The 22849-nt window shown below is 36.5% G+C and overlaps 1 protein-coding gene and 1 long non-coding RNA gene across 4 annotated transcripts; both read right to left on the reverse strand.

Moving 5' to 3' along the window:
- Nucleotides 1-760: 760 nt before the first annotated feature.
- Nucleotides 761-21748, reverse strand: TRA2A (transformer 2 alpha homolog). Of its 2 annotated transcripts, none has more exons than XM_063303777.1 (8): nucleotides 21566-21748; nucleotides 13843-13976; nucleotides 12821-12989; nucleotides 11890-12078; nucleotides 6841-6956; nucleotides 5039-5149; nucleotides 1769-1836; nucleotides 761-1586 (listed from the first exon to the last, which is right to left on the reverse strand). In XM_063303777.1, the coding sequence occupies exons 1-8, from the start codon at nucleotides 21599-21601 to the stop codon at nucleotides 1576-1578; spliced, it is 834 nt and encodes a 277-aa protein (XP_063159847.1). In that variant the 5' UTR covers nucleotides 21602-21748; the 3' UTR covers nucleotides 761-1575. The 2 variants fall into 2 exon arrangements, with proteins under 2 accessions (XP_063159847.1, XP_063159848.1); XM_063303778.1 differs by having other exon boundaries at nucleotides 12830-12989; nucleotides 21566-21746.
- LOC134497836 (uncharacterized) lies at nucleotides 14296-21559 on the reverse strand. Of its 2 annotated transcripts, none has more exons than XR_010067958.1 (2): nucleotides 21397-21559; nucleotides 14296-14555 (listed from the first exon to the last, which is right to left on the reverse strand). It is a non-coding gene; the product is annotated as an uncharacterized LOC134497836 (long non-coding RNA). The 2 variants fall into 2 exon arrangements; XR_010067959.1 differs by lacking the exon at nucleotides 21397-21559 and adding an exon at nucleotides 20863-21390.
- Nucleotides 21749-22849: the final 1101 nt, after the last annotated feature.

The raw sequence follows: 22849 nt of genomic DNA on the forward strand, positions 1-22849 counted from the left end.
ATTTCTGGACATTTTTGCTTTCCATTCCTTTAATATGGGTTGTTTTGGAATTAACTCTTACACTGCAGTCAGTCAAAACTATTGAATTCTGTGGAGTCCCTGGTGCTCTCTGAGCTTGGTTGTTTGCTTGCAGACGTTTCATTACCTGACTAGGTAACACCATCAGTGCTGGTGTGGGGTTTGCTCCGTTTATATACAGTTGCTTGTCCTGCCCGTGTTGGTGGGGGTGTGGTTTTCTCCTTGGGAGTTCCTTGATTAGGGTATTGTTTTCTGCTTGATTGTTTTTCTGGTGCTAATCCCTGCTTATGTGGGTGTTGACTGCTGAAAAGGATGTGTTTTGGTCTGTTTCCTTCTTAGCTTTTTTGTCTCTTTTAAATGGTGTGTAACTGTAATCAAGATGTACAGATTTTCTTCCAGTTAGAGGAGCCATACTTCCTTGCTTTCTTATTTTCCTACTTAGCATCTTTGCATGTAAAATCCTCCCTTTAACAATACAGAAAGTGATAGGAATCATATTCTTAAATCCACTTTAACATGCTGAATTTTAAGATCTCAATTTTCGTACTGTTTTTCAGTTCAGAGTGTATTCAAGTGATCTTTCCTTGGAACGTAGAGTTAAATGATAGACAGAAGCAGTCTGTCTTCAGCATATCAGCATGTCCAATTCCTTGTCGTGTTGTTACTTTGCATTACTTTACCCATTCCCGGCTCCAAATCCAAGAACTCTAACGAATGATACATATTAAATACTGAACAGCTGTATTTGTACAATTTAAATTTATTTTGAGAAGTAATAAGAATTTCAGATCATACTACTAAATAGAACCTGCTTCATCTTAATTTCTGTATCGTATAGATTTGTGTGGACAGATCAAATATTTCTTTTATCTAGTCAGTTAGGCTTGCCCTGATTATGGGGGTAGTAAAAGTGGGAGGAATTCTTTGCAGGTCAGCTTGGTATTTAAATTAAATTTTAATTTACTCTGATCAGCACTGAGATTATTTTATCAAGCACCACTAAACAGAGTGTGCAGGGTGCAAGTTTTTTTTTTTCCTCCAAGGGATAGTCCTTCCAATCCAATATTGTTTTAATTATTAAACTTAAGATACAGGAAAATTCTGGTTTAAGATTACATACCAAATTGTGCTATAACTGAACAAACAGGACACTTTTTTTTGAATCCAGAAAGATGAGAGGTTATTAAAATAGTAGCTTTCTACTGAAAATACAACATGCAAGCATTAACACATACAACTTCTCCATTCCCCATGAGGTTCAACAAAAATTCACTTGTTTAAAAAACAAACAAAAGCATGAATTACAAAATGTTTTACCACTCTGGGATTCCCATTAATTTTTGCTTAAAGATATTTAAGTACATAAAACTACAACAATTACACCTGAAATATTACATTAAGAAGAGATGGAAATGGGTATTTCAAAAGAAAATACATCTAAATGAACCAGTGGTATTTTAATTGGGTATAGGATGACTGTAGGGGACCTACAGGAAAAGCTAGGATTGGAACTTGCTATTTAAAAATGGTATTTGCTCTGTAACTGGCTTCTCTTCTTCAATAACGCCCTGAAAAATAAAAAAGAAGACTGTAACTATAAATTCATACTTCCACATCAACTTCTATGTTTAGTTCTTCCTCCTTCCAGCATAGTACATTGCACTGGCATTCCCTATGTTACTTTTAAAATCTCTCAATATACCCAAACTATGCATATTTACTGTGTACAATTAAATATAGTTATGCTTACTTGGACTGTAGGAACGGGATCTTGATCTTGATCTGTAACGGCTATAGTATGGTGAAGGTGACCGCCTCCTTTGAAGAAAATGCAAAATATTTCTGTTGACAGTGGCTGATTACCAAGATCATACAATTTAACAGTTCACAGATATAAACATTAATGAGGACTGAAGATACTCATTGATAAATTGTTTGTAGGGCTTACAATGTGGAAGAAAAGAGTTGTATTGTGTACATACATACAGCATTAGTTTGTGTAACCACACTCTACACGTATCATCTGCTTAGCACAAATGAATATTCTATTTTTAAATAACATCCCAAGGTGTAGGTTATCATGGCAACATCTTTTTGTGCAAAAGTTAAGTTCCAAATTGGTCTATTTGCCATCCAAGCACTCTCTAGGACATTTTCCTCCCAAACCAATTTTCTTCCATTCCTATTTCATTATTGCTTATTTCTCATACTGTGTACCTTTCATCTGATCTTAAAGTGATACAATTATACTGATGGAAGAATATTACAATAAACTAGTATTAACTATTTTTGTGGGGCTCCAATTAAGCCTTTACACTGAATTGTAATTCAATAATCCACTCCTATGATCCTGGATTTTTTTTTTTTTAAATGTCAGGCAGAATCAGGAGTATGGTGCTCACAGAAATTTTTAAACTGTGTGGAAAAAAAAAACCCTGCTTCTTTTGCCTCTTTCATCTGAAATAAACACGGTCACCTTACTCTGATAGTGTCTGATGAATCTATTTTTTTCCTTAAAACGACAACAACATGTACATGCAATGATAGAAGACTTCCCTCTTAGTTTTTGTTAGAAAATAATGATTTGCCTATGCTTGACTGGCTGATTATTATTAACAAAGAATAGAGAGTGGAAAAGAAAACATACATGCCATTACCAGTTTGGATTTTAAAAATGATAATAAAGGAAAATAGGTTTTCCTGTTGGATACAAAGTAAGGTGACCTCCTCTTTCCGCCAACCCAAATTACAAAATTTTGTTCATTCTGCTTTGACTTCACCCTCCTCATAACATATTCAGCACAATATTCATTTTTATGCCTGTTTTTTTCACCTAGCTATTTTATTTGACTTTTATTGTGGTATACTGAGTATTTTAAAAATTCTCAATATACCATACTAAAAGCAGCCAACTAAAATGGTGAAAACATTGTTTTGTTACTATCGGCTTCAAATATAATACAAATGGAAAACCAGGTTATAAATGAGCAGTAACTTAGTTTTCCAGATGCTGCAAAAGACCTTCTGGTAATGTCCTGATAATGGTAGGTCTGAGCATTTTTGGCGCATTTTCCACACATTTTGAGGGAAATTTACAGTAGGATTTTGCTTAAGCAGGCCATATACTTCTATTCCTCACTAACTCTGCAGTTCTGACAATTGAGCATTTGTCTCCCAAACTTAGTAGTTGACTTTCAGAGTGGTCTGATGTCCACAATGAGAGGCTGGGGGGCACATGTGGCTCATGGATTGCCTATCCCTGCTATAAATGCCCTAAATAAATCAAACAAGCAAAACTTAAGTAGTTATGTGAAGACACCATTGAAGACAAACATGTTAAGCCTATAAAATACAGGTGTGCTTAAAAGTTTGTGAACCCTTTTGAATTTTCAATATTTCTGCATAAAGATGATCTAAAACGTGATCTGTTCTCTACACAAGTCCTAAAGCCAGATAAAGCCAATAAAACAAATGAGTCAAAAACATTACACTTATTCATTTATTTATTGAGGAAAATGATCCAAAATTACATATTTGTGTGTGGCAAAAGTATGTGAACCTCTAGGATTATCAGTTCATTTGAAGGGGAAATTGGAGTCAGGTGTTTCAATCAATGGGATGAGAATCAGACGTGAGTGTGGGAGGTCCTGCCTTATTTAAAGAACAGAATTTTGGGAATTCACTATCAGAGTCTGATCTTCACAACACAGGTATGTGGAAGTGTATCATAACTCAAACAAAGGAGATTTCTAAGGACCACCAAAAAAGAGTTGTTGATGCTCACCAGGCTGGAAAAGCTTACTATTCCCAAAGAGTCGGGACTCCACCAGTCCACCGTCAGGCAGATCGTGTACGAACGGAGGCTATTTAGCAGCACTGTTACCCTCTCAGGAGTGGTCAACAAACCAAGATCATACCAAGAGCAAGGTGTGTAATACTCCGGGAGGTCTCAAAGAAGCCCAAGGCAATGTCTAAGGAACTAAAGGCCTCTCTTGCATTGGCAAATGTCAGTGTTCATGAGACCACCATTGGGAGAACATTGAACAACAAGAGTGGGCATGGCAGAACTGCAAGGAGAAAGCCACTACTCTCCAAAAAGAGCATTGCTGCCCATCTGTAGTTTGCAAAAGACCACGAGGATAAGCCCAAAGGCTGTTGGAAGAATGTTCTGTGGATGCATGAGACCAAAATAGAACTTTTTGGCTTGAATGAAAAGCATTATGTTTGTTGAAGGCAAACACTGCATTCCAGCATAAGAACCTTCTCCCATCTGTGAAATGTGGTGGTGGCAGTATCATGGTTTGGGCCTGCTTTGCTGCCTCTGGACCAGAACGGCTTGCCATCGTTGATGGAACTATGAATTCTGAATTGTACCAGCAAATTCTACAGGAAAATGTCAGGGTATCTGTCCATAAACTGAAGCGCAAGAGAAAGTGGGTCATGAAGCAAGACACTGACCCCAAACGCACAAGTCACATGACTAAAGAATGGTTAAAGCAGAAGAAAATGTTTTGGAATGCCCAAGTTAAAAGTCCTGACCGTAATCCTATAGAAACGTTGTGGAAGCGGGCAGTTCATGCCAGAAAGCTCACCAACATCCCTGAGTTGAAGCTGTTCTTTGAGGAGGAATGGGCTCAAATTCCTCCAAGGCTACATGCAGGAGCGATCAAGAGTTATCGGAAACGTTTAATTGCAGTGACTGCCGCCCAAGGGAAGCACACCAGTTACTGAAAGCAAAGGTTCACATACTTTTGCCACACACAAATATGTAGCTTAGAATCATTCTTCTCAATAAATAAATGAGCAAGTATATTTTTGACTCATTTATTCAATTGGGTTCTCTTTATCTAATTGGGTTCTCTTTACAACTTGTGTGGAGAACAGATCATGTCTTAGTTCATGTTTATGCAGAAATATTGAACATTCAAAATAGTTCACAAACTTTTAAGCACCACTGTATCAGAATTTATTGCCTGTGTTAAAGTTCTCCCCAACTTCCACATCTAATCTGAATACGTACCTGTAACGATAATCATATTCTTCATATCTGTCATATCCTCTGTCATATCCCCTGTCATAATAGGAATCACGGCGACGGCCAGTTCCTCCACCTCCACCTCCACCTCCACTGCTTTTATAAGAAAGAGACCAGACAAGTTATGCAGAAAGCTATACATTTAAGATTTTGTCTCAAGGATCAAGACAACACACATTCTATATTACATACAGTATTGTGCAAAAGTTTTAGGCAGATGTGAAAAAATGCTGTAAAGAAAGAATGCTTTCAAAAATATATACTGTAATTGTTCATGTTTATCAATTTACAAAATGCAAAGTGAGCGAATAGAAGAAAAATCTAAATCAAATCAATATTTGGTGTGACTACCCTTTGGCTTCAAAACAGCATCAGTTCTTACGCTTGCACTACAGCAGGCACATGTACAGCAGACTCTGTTAACCAGAACTCAAGCAACCAGCAGAAAAATCGAACCGGCACTTTCAAGCAGCTTGGGGGGTGGGGGGAGGCACTCTCAAGCAATGGGCAAAAAAAATCTGTATCTCTCTGCTGCCATCTAGTGGGTATTAGGGTTTAATAGTAACACTCAAGCAACCAGAAACTACATTTTTCTGGCATCTACCAATCCCCATGGGTGCCAGTTAACTGAGAGTCTACTGTACTATCTCTGTGGCCCTTGGTTAGATGTCGTGAAGGGAGGAGAGTGTTTTTCTGGCAGGTTGGCAAATACAAAACTGTGCACTTTACTGTTAAACTTGAAGATGTTATATACCAAAATTATGGTACTGGTAGTCTTTGCTTAAGGACAATTGTGACAGGATTTTCAGTTGCTAAGCGAAGTGGTCATTAAGCGAATCCAACCCAATTTTACGCCCTATTTTGTGGTCATTAAGCAAATCACGATGGTCATTAAGTAAGCCACATGGTTGTTAAGTGAGCCACATGGTTCCCCATTGATTTTGCTTGCCAGTAGCTGGCCAGGAACATCGAAAATCACGTGATCACGTGCAATCACGTGACCGCAGGACGCTGGAACAGTCCTAAGTGTGAGGACCGGTTGTAAGTTGTTTTTTCCAGCATCATCGTAAGTCTGAACCATCACTACATGAATAGTTGTTAAGCGAGGACTACCTGTACTTTGTTAAATTTGGCAGGCAAATTACATGTGCATTGTACATGGGCATTAAAAAAGCTCAAGTTAATTGTTAGGGAACTATATTTTTGCTGTTACATTGTTCATGGCCTGTCCTAAATAAAAGCTTAACTGGATTAGGTTCTGAGGCTATTTGTAAAGGAAGGCTGCAAAACTGTACAGAACTGTTGCTTCCATTGATTGTTATGGTAATTTTAAAAGCATTTATTTATTCTTCAGGAAGTACTCAGCATAGACTACAATTACACCTACTTCTAGAGCCCTAGGACCAAAACATAAAAAGGAACAATGGGCTTATTTTGAGTTCCACTGGTTCCCTATAGTAGAATACTGGAACTATTTGGAGTTATGTTGCATTGGAACATAATTCTTTTGAAACATTCTGATGGAACATTCTAATGAAGTAGGTTGTTCCGAGCTTGGAATAAAGTAAACCTGTGTGTGTCTGTTTATTCCTATTCATTGGGCTCCAAGGTCACACTTAAAATACCAGCCAATGAATATATTTGTAGAAAGAATATCCTGAAATAAAGTAACCATTAGACTAGAACATGTTTAAAGGAACTGAGCGCTTCACTTAAAATCCCATGGCAAATGGATTTCTCGTAATAATAGGGCTAAGATAATCTTGAAATAAAAATAAAAATCTTACTGAGTTGGCCTGCCCATATAGATGCCAGGGGTGGGCGTGTGTGCTCTCTTTGTGATAGAGTAATCCACCCGGATTCTTCTACCATCCAGCTCCATTCCATTTGCATGTTCCATTGCCTACAAGGAAGGTAAAAAGTCTCTCTTATAATGAGAAACTAATGTTTATTCTCAATACACAAAATTAGCATGCCTGTAGTTACTAATCTGCTACTAATTAAAGCAGGCTGTTTTTCCCCTAAAGGAAAAATTAATACAAGTTCAATTTCCTGGCCACTAAGGTCACTTAAACATTAATACTTTTTAAGCTAACACAGGGAGCTGCTAATCCATCCCTGACATTTTGTTTCTAAGCAAGGCAAAAAGGAGAGAGAAATAGGCAGCTATTTTCTCTAAAGTAAAGCAAATTCTTCTATGATTAACTTCAATCAAAGCCACAAGAGGAAGGGATGATCAGGGGCATGCAGCAATGTGGTTTCTTGCAGAGTCAGCTACCATTTCATGATTTCCCTGTCTACTTCCATTTCATTTACAGGAACCTATTCTAGAAGAACTGAGTATAATTGAAGTTTCAATTATACTCAGCTCTTCTAGAACAGATCCCTGTTATTTTTTTAAATCTATATAAACTTTATTAAAAATCCACACATAAAATAAACAAAAAATACAATACATAAACATATACAAAAACATAAACCTACAAAACTGCCTACAGTATCATATTGGGAGGCTAAAAATGGAGAGTACTAAATGCAGCAATGGCAAAATTGACACTAGATATACTTAATAGAAGTCTAACCAAATTTAAGCAAAACTGGCTCCCATGTATACTGCACATTACATACTAAGGCAAATTTAGACAATTGTAATGGAAGGTGAGAATGTGTCCCTAGAAAGTTTTCCCATATTGCTTCTTTTGCTTTATTCTACGTCTATTGTCACTATTTAACGTAAACTGTTTTTTCCTTTGTTTTATTATTTTAACAATAAAATACATTTTTAAAAACATGCTCAATTAATACGTCATGACACTGATTTACATCAGGCTCCATCTCTTACAGAATCATGGATGTTGAAACTTGCTGTTACTATTGCTTTGTATCAAGTTACTAAATTAAAATATTCTTAATCAAGTCACTTTGTATTGTATTGATACAATATACTTTGTATCAAGTCACTTTCAAAATATTCTTAATCATGCAAACTAATGATTTGGCCTAAAAAACAATAACATGTCTACATTAAAATATTTAAAAATTGTTAACTTCCATTAACGAGGAAAATGCCTGGTTGCTATCAAATATTAGAAAAATAGGTAATGCTATTCCATAGAGAATCACTGCTTCTATAATAGAGCACTCAGAATGTTTACTCAGAAATGGCAGAATAAGACAGAATTGCCCTGTTGCGCATTGATAACAATTATGCATTCAACTCAAATCTGTTTTAATGGAGTATTATTTAATTCAAAGTATATTTTTAAGGGGGAAATAGAGAATTTAGGGATTAAATTGGTATGCAGAAAAAGCTAATTCTGCATTATTTATAGCTTGAAACAAATGACAGGAAAGCTGAACATTCAATATAACCCTTTTTAATGTACTTTAAAATTACTTTAATTGTAGGCTATATCGCCACCTAGTGATTCTTTTTATTTTAAAGAATTATTTTTTTCCTTTTTAATTTGTTATAAATCTTAGTACATTGTGTTATTTCAATACATTGATGTTTGTATAGTATGTTTAAAGTTATTAATATTCTATTACTTAGATAGCTTAGAATACTAAGAATAGAAAAGAGGAAAAAAAAATCTATTAATGTTAATTACAATTTAGGGTATCAATATTACAAACATAAAATTATTTGGCTTTTTCATCCAAAGTTGAGTATACTCTGGTTTCTCTTCAGATCATATAAATCTTTCACCTTTCATGGAAATATTGAATATAATTAGAGTAAAAAGAATATTTTAAAAAACACACATATTACAAGAATCAGAATCTTGAAAATAGCGTACCATAGACTGTCCACTATCTAGATTTATTTATAGTGATATCTGAAATCTGACTTTGCAAAATAGCAAACAACATAAAAACAACCTGAAACTTGGATTTGATAGTGACATAATTCTTACTTCTAAGGATTTAATATATACTCTATAATACAAAGGGAAAGATTAAGCAGAATATTAAGGTCTCAGGAATAATCTCAAATGAATGACTCAGTAACTGAATGTTTTATAATTTCACCTAGAACAAATAATGTCTTATCAATTCAGACGTTTACCATACACCTCCTTTTTCAAACAGTTTCAAAAGATACCCAATTGGCATTAAATTAAATTTTAACTATAGTTCTTCTGTAGATTTTAACTATATTTAGAGAGAATTTTATGGGCAAGAGGGCAAAGACCATATATTCACACAATTTCTTCCTAATCTTCCCAAAGATCTTAGCAGTAAGAAACATAAAAGTCTTCGTCTAGTTGAGCTCAGCTCCTGGTACCTTCATTAAGATATCTATGTAGATTCTTCACAACAATCTAAGAAAAAGTTTGTTGTTATTTGTTTCTTTTTTAAGTTTCCCCATCCATCCTATAGCTCTGGGTTTTCTGGTAATTCCCCATGCAAATATTAACCAGGCCCAACCTGCTTAGCCTTTTGAGATCAAAAAAGGTTAGCTGGGTGCTGCTACCTAACTGGATTAACAATTATATATTTGATTTAAAATGAAGTTGCTGACCCACAGATTTATACACTGAATTAACACACTGTATTAGCTATTTCATTTTTTAAAAAATATGACATACAGGCCAAGTTCACACATACTAAATTATGCACACTTACAAGTAACAAATGGTAGGATTTACCATTGCACTAAGATACAGGTGGTCCTTGCTTAAAGACCTTTCAAAATTACAACAGCCTTGGAAAGGGTGCTTTGCAGCCCATAAAACACTTCTGGCCATTGTGAAATATCGCACCATCCCTTTCTGTAATCATGTGACCACATTTTGGGTACTCAGCAACTGGACTGCATTTACAGCCGGTTGCCAAGCACCCCAGGATCATGTGATCGTCATTTGCAATCTTCTCTGCAGCAGGAAAGGTTGCAAGCAGAGGGAACAGAGGGAAGGGGAAATGTGGGCTGCAGGAACAAAGCTCAAATCCTGAAGAATTTTGCTTCATTCCTGCAGCCCCACTAAGGATTTCCTCTCGGTGCACAGAGGGGAGAGGAAACCTTTCATGGAGTCGCAGGAACGAAGCTCAAATCCTGAAGATTTCTGCTTAGTTCCTATAGCCACACCAAGGATTTCCCCTCTGTGCACGGAGGGGAGCTGAAATCTTCAGCAGGCAGCTCTTTTGCTCCATCTGCTTAATGACCCTGGAGATCGCTTAACAACTGCAACCAGAAGTGCTGGGATTGAGGTTGTTGAGCAAAGTAGTCATGTAGGCATCTCGCTTAACGACCAATTTGCTCAACAACCAAGATTCCAGTTCCAATTGTGGTTGTTAATCAAGAACTACCTGTAAAACTATACCAGCCATAATAATGGTTTTGTGCAAAGTGTAGATTTGGTTCTGATATTATCTGTCCCACATTCAGTACTTCCCATTGCCCTTGTAACCTTTCATTATGAACAATCAATAATCATGCTTTTAGATATACATTTATTATTTTGCCACAGGCTCACATGACTTAAATCATTTATTCAAAACAAACATTTCTTCTAAGCAGATATTCAGCAGTCATAACTCTCATTCTTTTGTGCTCTGTAAATCACTTTTTCTGTACTTTTTTGTCTCATTCTCAGTCATCCACTCATGCCATCTAGCAGAATAATGTTCTTCTTCATGATCACATTCATTGAAGGTATTCCAACAGAAGAGAATATATATCGCTCAGGGCTGAACTACGGAGTTCTTGGTGCTTGACTGTTTACTTGCAGGTGTTTTATTACCCAACCAGGTAACATCAATGCGAGTGAGTGCGGGTTTGCTCCCTGTTTATATACTATAGCTTACCCTGCCAGTTTTGGAACTGTTTGGAACAATTTTGGAACAAGCAAACAACCAAACTCAAGAGAGCACCAAGGACTCCACTGAAAGTATTACACAATTTTCCCCACTACTCATATCTAGTTCTTCCATTAGCACTAACCTATGGATTCCTACTTTAATACATACCTACAATAACACCTATTCATACTTTCCAACATACATATTAGCCCTTTCACTCATAATTAAGCCTACATCTTTACTTCCCTGCATATATTCATCAATTCCACTCACAAAATCAGACCTTCATTCAGATCTATCACATCCTTCCACTTTCTCTTGATTTCAGACTTACAATCTATTTCTTTAATTTAATTCGTGCTCTTAATTTACCATTCTTTCACATGCCATGGTTGTCACTGTGACAGACCCAGAGATATTGATCTGTGCTGCACATCATGGTTCTGATTATTCAAGACTTTCAAATGACACTTTTACAATAGAGAAGATACAAACAAAGTTACCAGCCTTAGTTGTTCCTGTGCTACATGGAACATTCCTTGCTAACAACCACCACTGGTCAATATTGGCCTATTTTGGGCAGCATGTCAGAAGCAAAAAAAACTAAAGTCCAGTTTTACCCCAATCATGCTCAAGCTATGATTATGCAAGGAAGTATCTCTAAACTAGAGACTACCTGGCAAACAAACATAGTTGCCCACATCCCACCATCTAAAAAGCATATGGAGAGTACTGACCCACATCCAGGATGTATCCTTTGCTCTTCAGAATAGTTATTAGCTTTAATTGGATGAAACAATGAAACCTGATACATGAGGTTGTGTTTTCAATAGACAGTAATCAATATTAACCATATATTTAGAATCCTATGTAAGCTAAACTATAATCAAAAGAAGCCATTTATTTTATTCAATACAGAGTTATGTAAAATTATATATATGATTACAAATGTTAAACATTTATCAAGTAGTTTCAGTGTTAACCAGCACCTTTGCAAAAAAAATCTAATATATTCAGAAAAAAAAGAGTTTTACCTCTTTGGAATCATCTATTCTTTCAAAGTAAACAAAAGCAAATCCTCTTGATCGCCCAGTCCGTTGATCATACACCACATTTACTCCACTCAATGGTCCATAACGGGAAAAGACTTCACGAAGATCCCTCTCAGTAGTATATAAACTGAGGCCAAACACTCCAAGGCATGTATTAGGATCTGGATTAGCCTAAAATATACCAAATTAAACTATTAAGTATCTTAGTATTGGCAGTTAAAGCAGTTACTTCATTAATAGCTACACTCTTACCCAGGAACAGAGACAGCAAAATATTTCATGAAGCTGCGTATTTTGAGCAGCATATAAAGTGAATAGCAGTATGCTTTGTTTAATCCATCATTGTATCAAATTTCTTCAAGATGACTGTTTCATTAAAATGATTAGAGGCACAAGGAAAGGAATCTACTGTGGAGTGACCTATATCGAACTGCCTCACCTCATCACAGAGTTCTGATTTCAAGATACATTGATACAAGATACACTGTAATTTAAATTATGCTGTCTAAATATCTCCTCGAAAGGAAAGGCTTTAAACTTTTATCTTCCATGGCCAATCCAACTCTCTAAGGAAATATTAGTGCAACTGTTAAGAAATTGTTGAATATTATTAGGTATAAATTTCCCAGCAGACACTTCAGAAGTAATCTGCTTTGGTTCCTTAATTTGGTTCCTTCCACCAAGCTACCACTTCTTTACCTCCATTTCCCACACCCTACTGCAAAGGAATAAGTTTAGGTAGCAAAACACACATTTACTTCTTGGGCAACTTCTCAGTAGTTGCTAGGATGAATGCCACCAGGCCTAGAAAGTAAAAATGTCAAGGCTTGTCCTTTTCTCTTGACTGTAGAAACTCTGTTATAGCCAACCAACTTAAATGGGAAAAAAAATCATAATTTTCCTACAAGCTTACACTACATACTCTGCTGCCAGTGTGCCTTCTTCGGTTAGACATTGGAGAGTGGCTGCGGCTCCTTCGACGCCGATATTCTGGGGTATATGATCTACTTCGTGATCGCCGCCTGTGAGAATGGGATCTAGAGCGAGTGTATCGCCTGTGAGAATGTCTTCTGGATCTAGACCTTTAAATGGTAAAAATATAGTTCCATATAAGAACTGCAATCAAACTACCATCAAAATTAATATTAAAAGCTATTGACAGTTTAAAACAACTGAAAAGAAAGGCATTTATATATTAACTGGTCAAACTTTAGGACATGAAGTCTATCATTTTTCAAAACTTATAGGCAACCTTTTTCAGGATAAGATCTGCATCTTGAGTGACATGCTGGAGTTTCATATGGAGGAAATCACCCCGAAGAAATTTGAACCCTCACCTTCCCTAAAGCAGATTTATTTTTTTTAAAAAGGCAAGGAAATGAAATATTACTACAGGTCTTAAAATTCTAAACTGGGGCAGTAAACTGCAGAAAGACTCCCTAAGCTGCACGATCACTGCCACCCCATTCTAGAAGGTGTAAAATGAGAGGAAATTCATAATTTTTATTTGGGACACAATTTGTCATGGGAACCTTTGAACTTTTTCAATAAACTTTTTCATTTTCTTATAGGACCATTTTCATATTTTTCATAACTACAAGTATCAAATGAACTTAAATTAGGGCTTACCTGTATTTCTACATTTGCATGTGTATGCTTGCATATTATTAAAGCACATTACCATGATAACTTGGTAATATGCATAGTACAACTGTTCAGATGGGCTTCGACAATGTCATAATGTTCTCCAATCTTTTTGTTTTTGCCTTTATCGCTATATGACTACCTATGAAGTTTCTGGACAACATTTTTCAAGCCTTGACAATTAAAAATCTTATTTCTATAATGTCAAAATTTTCCACTGAAAGGTCCATCCAAGAAGTATACAAGTAAAGTTTAACACATTCAAGTTTTTAATAGATAACATACACATACCTGGATTTTGATCTTGATCGAGAATGTGATTCAGAATGCTTAGAAGCTCTTGATGGGCTACGAGATCCTGACCTGCTCTCAGATTTTACACGAGCAGGACTCCCAGCTGGAGATTTTGACTGGGAGCGTGACTCCTAACAAAAGAAGCAGTATTACAAATGGTATTGGTTGCACAAATGCCTACCTTCTTATGTTAAAAGTAACTATATTTTATTGATTGTGCCTGAAAAATAAATGGTTAGGCAATACCCTCCAGGACAAGATTCTCTTTAACCCACTGTTAACATTGTGTGATTTCCTCAAATAATTCCCTACTTGAACCATATGACTATGTCTATTAACTAAGTAATCATGCAAATTCATCTACAACTTGATCATACAGACACTGGAACATAAACCATACATTTACTTAACCTAGGACCCATTCATTCTTCCAGATTCTTTTAATTCTACTTCACTCTTGCTTTCTACTTTTCTTCATTCTTCATTGAGTTTTTCATTTTTCATACTTCGTGTATTCTTCCCCAATTCAAACAATTCATTATAGCCTTAAAAATATTCAAGTGCTTCTATCTGACCAATCTTCTGTTCAATTTTTTCCCCCATTCAATTTTAATTTTCTGATCTTTAACACTTTTCATTAGCCTTCTTTTATCTTGATTTATCTTCCACATTCTTGGAAAAAACTCTTCCATTTCTTCACGAACATTAACCTTAATGGAAAAAGAACATTTAGTATATTTAAGCATGTGGGGATTATAAAACCCTGCTGGAGTTTCAGAATTTTATCTACTAAAATGGAATAGCCAGCAGGTAAAATGCAAATAACTAGTTTATAAAAACAATTAAAAATTATTTTAACTGATATAATCATATAGGCTCTAGTAATGAGTCCACTGATTCCCTTGCAGCATTTCCCAAATATTCTATACCTATTCTGCTCCCTAACTTCAGTAACTTTTCAATTCTGTAATATCACACACACACACACACACACACTTAAGTATTACATTTGCCTGAGGTTTAAAAAATTAAGTAGACTTATAGGCAAAGATTCAAAGAGCTATAATGGCATATCCAAGAAGTACAAACAATAAAGTGTCTTGACTCCTGCTTTTTTAAACAGCAGGATTTCATGTCTTATTACAACTCAGTTTCAAAATATATAAGTAGTAGCATAAGTGATGGTTGTTCAAGTCCCAAATCTGTACTGAAAATGCAAATTTGATTTGAGTTTTTGGATCCTGGCCACAGATGCTATCTCTGATTTATAAATACCATGATTCATATCTATCACTAAGTGTGATTATTTGATTCAAAAGTTCCAAAATATTTATAAAGTAGAAACAAAGTTAAACTATTTGTTCAATAATAAAAGTTAAATATGGTTTAATAGTGCTGCTAAATAGGTTAACTACCTGACTAGGATGTCTACTTTGTACATCAGAAGAAATATACCAGGCAAGGCAATATAGAAAGAAGAGCAAGCTTATTATGTGCATTAGAGTATCTAAATAAGGTGATTATTTGTTCTTTCAAACTAAGGAACCAATCAGGAATTACTCTCAATTTTATTTAACTCAAAAGCTGACCTCAATAAACCTGATTTTCACTTGGGAATTAAAAATGTTCATTTTATTATCTAATTTCAGATCTTTTCCCCATCACTTTTGAAATACTGAGTAAAGTTGCAAAAATCTCAAACAATATTTGCACTGCTTTAGGCAAGGAACTGCAAATGCTTGGTGGCTTTTATAAAATCCAAGTATTTTTCTACAGTACTTTCCCACAATTGAGTTAAGTATCATGTAATCCAGAACTACTTCTGAAAAGTAAAGACATGTAATGGGGGAAGAATGGTAGGAAGAAATATGATAACATTGGAAAATGCACAAGACCAAAGGTAATGCTAGACAGCCTACTGAAAGGAACTACCATTTTTTTTGACAAAGAGCTTCCTGTTGTATGCAGTTGTAGAGACCTTCTAGTTGGACCAACTAGAAGGTCTCTACAACTACATACAACAGGAATGAAATATACTGTGGAGTGTCATGCTAATTTAACAACTCATGACAATTCTATAAAATGTCTGTGTAAGAGATGAAATCACCTCATGTAATGACTAACAATTTAAATTTACAGTCTGACATGTCAAATAGTTTTAAGAAATATTTCTACAGTTATTTCTAAATAGTGAACTGCCTGAAAAACAGAATGTTTTTCTTTATCCATTCAACTGGATTTTATTCACAGAGATTATTTACAGTCTTGCATGACTGTTTTACAGACTGCAGTTTAGTAACATTGATGGAGCCATAATGCAGCATTTTACTACCAGGCCTTAAATTAACTAATGTTAATTTTAATATTAATTTTTTAAATCTTTTTGTACTAATTTTTAAATTTCTTATTGACAGTGAAGAGTACTTGAATAGAAAAGTAAATCAAGTAATACACAGTATTGTGATTCTAGTCTATGCTTAGAACATTCAAATGTTCAGATTTCTAAAATGTATATAGAGTTTAATATTGGGACTGTCTCAATCCAACAGTATATTTTATTTGTCTGCTATTCTATATATTTAGATTAGATACCACAGAGAAGTCAAATGCAGATTTTACATATTGGGTATATTTGTTATTTTGCTTACAGAAAACCGAAACATGGATATTTCTGTACAGTAGTTGCAATCTTATATCACTCTGAAAGAAAGTGCCACTAAATCTAAAAGGCATAATAAAAATGTGTTAAGGAATATTTGTTCTCTAATCATCATGAGTATGTTGTACATGAAGCAGAAAACAAGATTCAATTAATATCACATTTTTAATCCCTTTCCAAATGCCATTTTGTCTCCTGAAGCTCCCAGAAAAAGTTTTTATAATAGCTTCTAATGTCTACACAATAAGCCATTCTACATGAGCCATGGTATTTGTTGATTAATTCATGAACATTCAACCACTGTTAAGAGGTTGAATAGAACAGGTAAAATTCTGACAACTGTGTGTTACAGAAATAGCCAAATTAAAACTCCATGATCTCCAATAAGAATAGTACAGTATGCTCAGTAACGATTAATGAAAAAGAATAATGATTTATCAGATCCTGAAATCTTTTCTGGCTGCAGATAAGATTGCCTGTATTTAACAAAAATATGCTTTATTGCTTATTTTAATAAATTTCAAATTCAGCAAACCAAAGTGAGTGTCAAGCCTATAAATATAATAGCCATAATAGTTTTAAAAAGTGGTACTATTCTTTTGCATTCAGAATGGTCTGATCTTAGACATAATACTCATAGCATGTGAGTTTGAAATAAATGAATTATCACTGATACACATATGACTCTTTTTCAGGGTTATTTCCTATATTCTCTCCTGTTCTACAAATGTGAACAGAGATGTGACCAATAAAGTTGATGCACATGTATATTTTAATTTTAGAAAATATGTGAAAGATCCAGTAACCATGTCACTTTAAACAAACATCCCTGCATTAAAACCAACTATTTCTGAATGCATGGGTTAGAACACAACTTTAAAAAGATTTAAGCGGAAATAGCATCAAGGCAATACAGCTTAATCATCTGTGTTTTCCAAAGTTGTATTAAAACAATAAGCATTTATATCAAACATACATGATGTAGATTTAAATCTACATGATGTAGGTTTAAAAATACTTCTCTTAATTTAACTTTGTTCCATAGTGTTTCTTCAATGTTCATAATGAGCCTTGGATATGTGAAGTAATAGTTAAGGAAACCCTTCCCATGAAAACAGATCCTGCCAACTTAGCTCCAAATATGTGATTTCAAAATAGGGTCTCTTTTTGGCAACTGAGTATTTTCAGAAGAACTCAAATGAAATTCATAAGCTGGGTAGCACTGCTGAATGCTGCAACACAACATAGGTAAAATCAAACATTCAAACCAGGATAAAGTCTCCTTTCAGTTAAGCTTGATTCCTGATGATCTTATGAAGGTATCCAAGGTGGAGAAAGAGGCAACAATACATGATTTTCTATTACCTCTTTCTTTTCTTTTTTCTTCAATTTCCAGATCTATACAGCCTTGGAATCTCCCAGTAGCCCCCATCCTTGTAAACTTTTTGAGATTAACCAACATCAAGATCAAAAGCATATTAACATCTAATAATGTTAACATGCTTTTGATCTTGACATTGGTTAAGGCAGCCCCTATTTTATAAATAGTCCTTGCTTTTAAACCAAATATTGAACATCTAAATATCTGCAGTTTTTCAACCTTTACACAGCAATTTATTTTAACCTTCTTTTTCCCAAATGTTTCAAAAGTTGCCAAGATTTAATGGAAATATCTATATATGATATGTAAAGTAAAATACATTTGAATATTCAGTCCTTGAAATTCTTGCCAAACTATTGTTTTATCTGCCTGAGGAAGAACACCAGGAGTACTTCTTGGGGGCCACAGACAACTTGCGCAGCAAAAAGTAGATGGGATATAACCCATTTTCTCAGAAGAGTCAGTTTAAGAAGTGAAAATGTGTTAAGCCTTTGCAAAGCTTAAGGCAATCAATTTGCTTTTTAACCCCTCAAAGCTTAAAAAGGGCCATTTCTACCAGCCTATTCTTGGGGATTCTTAATTCACAAAAAGGGATATTGATAGACCCCATGCAGTTCCAAGGCTGTACTTTTTGCACCTCAATAGAAAAAACTGAAATGATGTATATGAAAATCACAAATATTTAAGAACATTCATTAATATATTTACATTATCAAGTAAGACGACTTCTATAGAGAGACTACAAAATTTATGTTGCTGCATTTATCATAGGGACTATGTTATCTTCTGAAAGTGCAATGAGAGACTCAAAATTTCTCCAGATTCTTGAAGTTTAAGAAATAGGTGTGGATCACTCAGCTTTATGAGGTTCCTTCCTCTGGTCTAAACCTAGGGGGAAGGCTGATGACTTTTATCAAAAATACTCAAAAGCCAAACTGCTAGATGAACTTCAGGCAACCCAGATCAGCTGGTCTTCTGCAGCTTCCTTTTCTTCTAGGAAAATAGCAGTGGTTATAAAATATTTACATAGCTAATGTAGGGAGGGAATGTGTCATAGTCCCTGTTCCAATGTTCCTGGAAAACGTCGTAACGGGTTCCCATGCCATGGTGCTGACACAAGTCGCTGTACGGGAGGGGGCTGCTCCTGTTCCTTGCACCAGACTGCGATGTGAGAAGTGAAGAATGCATGTTTGGGTTAACCTGCCTTGTCAAGGACATTTCCCGCAGACCCGCAGGAACCGTTAGGGGCACCTGCAGGGCGTGGAATTGTACTGACTTTGGGGGGAGGGACTGGAAGCCGTTTGGGGTTTTATCGGGAGACATCCTGCGCTTTTACTATTCTGAGCTTTGCTTGTGATCCTGCATACTATTCATTATTAAATCAGATATCCATAAGACCCTTGTGTGACTCTGATAGTGATTTTGAATAGGTAATCATTACAGAATGCAGAATTTGCAAGCTATTTAACTTTCTGTTCTGAAAGCCAAAAAATGTTTTATCTCATTAGCAATTAACAGTACAGAACCTGAATCCCAGAAGCATTGAAACTTAAAAAGTACAATTTATGCAACTCAGGCTAGGTGGTCTCAAACATGCTGTATCTACTTCTGATAGAGAAGCTGGTTTTCAGTATCTACTACTCTGAGAACAGCGAACTAGTGCAATACTAATATACTGAAATCTCTCAGTAAATTTTTAAAAATCTAAACAGACCCTTTGTTATCTCTCCCACTTGTCTCTATATAAACAGATTCTATTCATTGTGCCCCTGCTGTACGTTAGTTTCCACCAACAGAACTGAACAGTTTACTTGGATATTCTATTAATACTAAGCTATTTCCCTATTTCCCCATATTGCATTTAAGACTGAGCTCAAAAAGAGTTCATATTAAAAAGGACCTTCAACCCACCCACCATGCATCACATGACCGCACTAAATACACACTATTTTCTAATCTCACTCAGGTCATTTCTGAGTCCCGGGATAACTATAGTGAAAGCTGTGGTCCAAGCCACTATGTTGCTAGTCTTGAATCTTATAAACATAGATATCATGAAGATACAGTCTTTATAATGTTCCTAGGCCACTGGACTTTAAAAGCAAGTATATGCACCCTGAACTAGGCCAAGAACTAACTAAGAGAAGTGTACCTCAGCAAAAAGCAAACAAAAAGCACCCTACTTCAATAACATAAGGAACTACTTATAAAGAAACAAAGCAGGATTCGATTGCACCCAGATTCTTAATCTAGTGATACTGGGCAATTTATTTCTTCACACAGCCTATAACAAACACTTCTATCTTGCCTAGTTTCAGACTGTTTCATTTCTTTCACTTCCTCACAACTTCCAGATACTGCTTCAATACTGAGATAGGTGTTCTTGAACTTTTACATAGAAAATCAAACAATATTCTCAATATATTGAAAGTTCTTATCTTCACAGCTCTACATTTGGCTTTGTTGTTTTTCAAGATTTAAAATATGAGTGGGAATAATAAGCTTTATGAAACATCATTACTAGGTGCAACTGAACATTAACTGTAAAGGCTGAAATAAGATGTTCTATCCAAGGATAAGATTTACACTGTAACCACACACTTCTATTAGTACTTTTGAGAAAAATAATTACAAAATATGTCACTGTTAAAAACGATTTTTTCCCAAGTTTATATGGTATGAGGGGGATGAAATTAACTCAAGTTTTTTCATACTGTAATAAAAATAGAACACACACACACACACACAGATAGTAAAGCTAAACCTAAAAAAACTGTAACACTCTTCCCAGACATAATATTTAAAAATACGCTGCTATACTCTCTATAGAAAATTTAAACATACTTTTCAACAATGACCAGAGAAGTTATTTAAGATTCTGCAAAAATAGAATTGAAACAGTGGCAAGTAGCCTGTAATTACCTCTTTTCATCATTACTACCTACAATAATGCAGAGAATATCTGCTATTACCATACCTTAATACCTTATCGTAACAAAAAGTTGACGCTGTCTTCCGGTGTAAAACTAATACACCATGCTGGAAGCTTAATGGAATTTTTACCTGAAAAAACCCTGACGCCACTTCCGTCATATTATTATTAGAAACGGGCCTCAACTCTCTCCCAGGTCAAGAGGGCTTTATCGCCGGCCCACCCGATTTCCCTGTCTGTGTAGGGTCCCTTCCCACCAACCCAACATACTTTCTATTTGAATTTGGGGGGCGGAGGGGAGAGATGTTACTTATTAAAGTGAAAAAGAGGGCTTAAAGCAATCGGGAATGAAAGAACCTCAAAATGGAAAAAAATTAGGAACTGGCAAACGGTTAAAAAAGCGAGGGGGCGTACGGGAAAATCCAAACCCAATAAAGGGGTGAAGGAAAGCGCTAAAAGAGGAGTCGGGATCACGGTTTGTAAGTCCGAGGATCCTGGTCCGGAAGGAGGAAAGCAGGGCCAAGTCGAAACAGCCAACGAGAGCGCGGTCCCTGCGGGCGGGATGCAGCGTAGCCCCACCTCAGATGAAGGAACCATTTTGGCAAGGAACAACGAAGTCTCTCGGGATGACTCCGCCCCGCTCAGCGCCCGACTTGGAGGCTCGTTTTTCCTCTTCGCCCACTTCTTGCCCTCAGGGCCAGGCCAGGCCTCCGACACCTCGGCCCGGACAGAACCGCTCACTACTCACCCGCCCCTCGAAGTTATTCTCCTCCACGTCGCTCATGCTGGCGCGTGTCTAAGGCGGCAGGTGGCCAAACAAGCGGGAATCCAAGGGAGGAGCGCCGAGACCCGACTTTCTCCTGCCACTGCCTCCAATTACCTAACTTCTCTTCTGTGGCGGCGGCAACGCAAAATGGCGCCTCAATCACTGAGGTCTGCGCCCGACACTGAGGGAGGGGGCGGAACCCCTCGGTGACACGCCCAGTTATGCCACAATGTGGGCGTTGACGCCACAAGGAACAACAGAGCAGGCAGGGCGAGTGACGCAGGCGCGGTTCGCTGGGTCTAGTCCTTGGCTTCGCGCCTATTGGACTTTTTTCCGGGAATGCATAACGGGATTGCAGTTGCATAATAATTCGTTTTTGTTTTGTGGTCTTGCTTTTCTGGACTTCTACCTGAAATATGCGTTGAGATGTCGGTATATGTAACTTCAGTCTGTTGTACACGGTTCTGTGTAGGCATAATTAGAAATAATTTCTGTATTCGGTCGGGTTTATTCTAACGTAGGTTTGTATACTATTGCATTCAAAATTGCCTGCAGCTGTCTTTCCAACTATTCCGCGTGTGTAGTCGGCTTAATCATGGTTTTCTGAATAAACCAGAACTGGATTTTCATATCATGAACTATAGCTTGCAAACGATGTCTTGCTTCATATATTCCTGTAAGTAAAACCGAACAAGCCATATTATGGCTTAGTGAGTGCAATCTTTTCATTTTCATCGTTGTTGTTTATTCGTTCCGTCGCTTCCGACTCTTCGTGACTTCATGGACCAGCCCACGCCAGAGCTTCCTGTCGGTCGTCAACACCCCCAGCTCCCTCAGGGACGAATCCATCACCTCTAGAATGTCATCCATCCACCTTGCCCTTGGTCGGCCCCTCTTCCTTTTGCCCTCCACTCTCCCTAGCATCAGCATCTTCTCCAGGGTGTCCTGTCTTCTCATTATGTGGCCAAAGTATTTCAGTTTTGCCTTTAATATTCCCTCAAGTGAGCAGTCTGGCTTTATTTCCTGGAGGATGGACTGGTTTGATCTTCTTGCAGTCCAAGGCACTCTGATTTTTCTTCCAACACCACAGTTCAAAAGCATCGATCTTCCTTCTCTCAGCCTTCCTTATGGTCCAGTTCTCGCAGCCATATGTTACTACTGGGAATACCATTGCTTTAACTATGCGGGCCTTTGTTGTCAGTGTGATTTCTCTGCTCTTAACTATTTTATCGAGGTTTGTCATTGCTCTTCTCCCAAGGATTAAGC

The sequence above is a fragment of the Candoia aspera genome, chromosome 4, assembly GCF_035149785.1.
Source record: "Candoia aspera isolate rCanAsp1 chromosome 4, rCanAsp1.hap2, whole genome shotgun sequence".
In the NCBI taxonomy this organism is placed as follows: Eukaryota; Metazoa; Chordata; class Lepidosauria; order Squamata; family Boidae; genus Candoia; species Candoia aspera.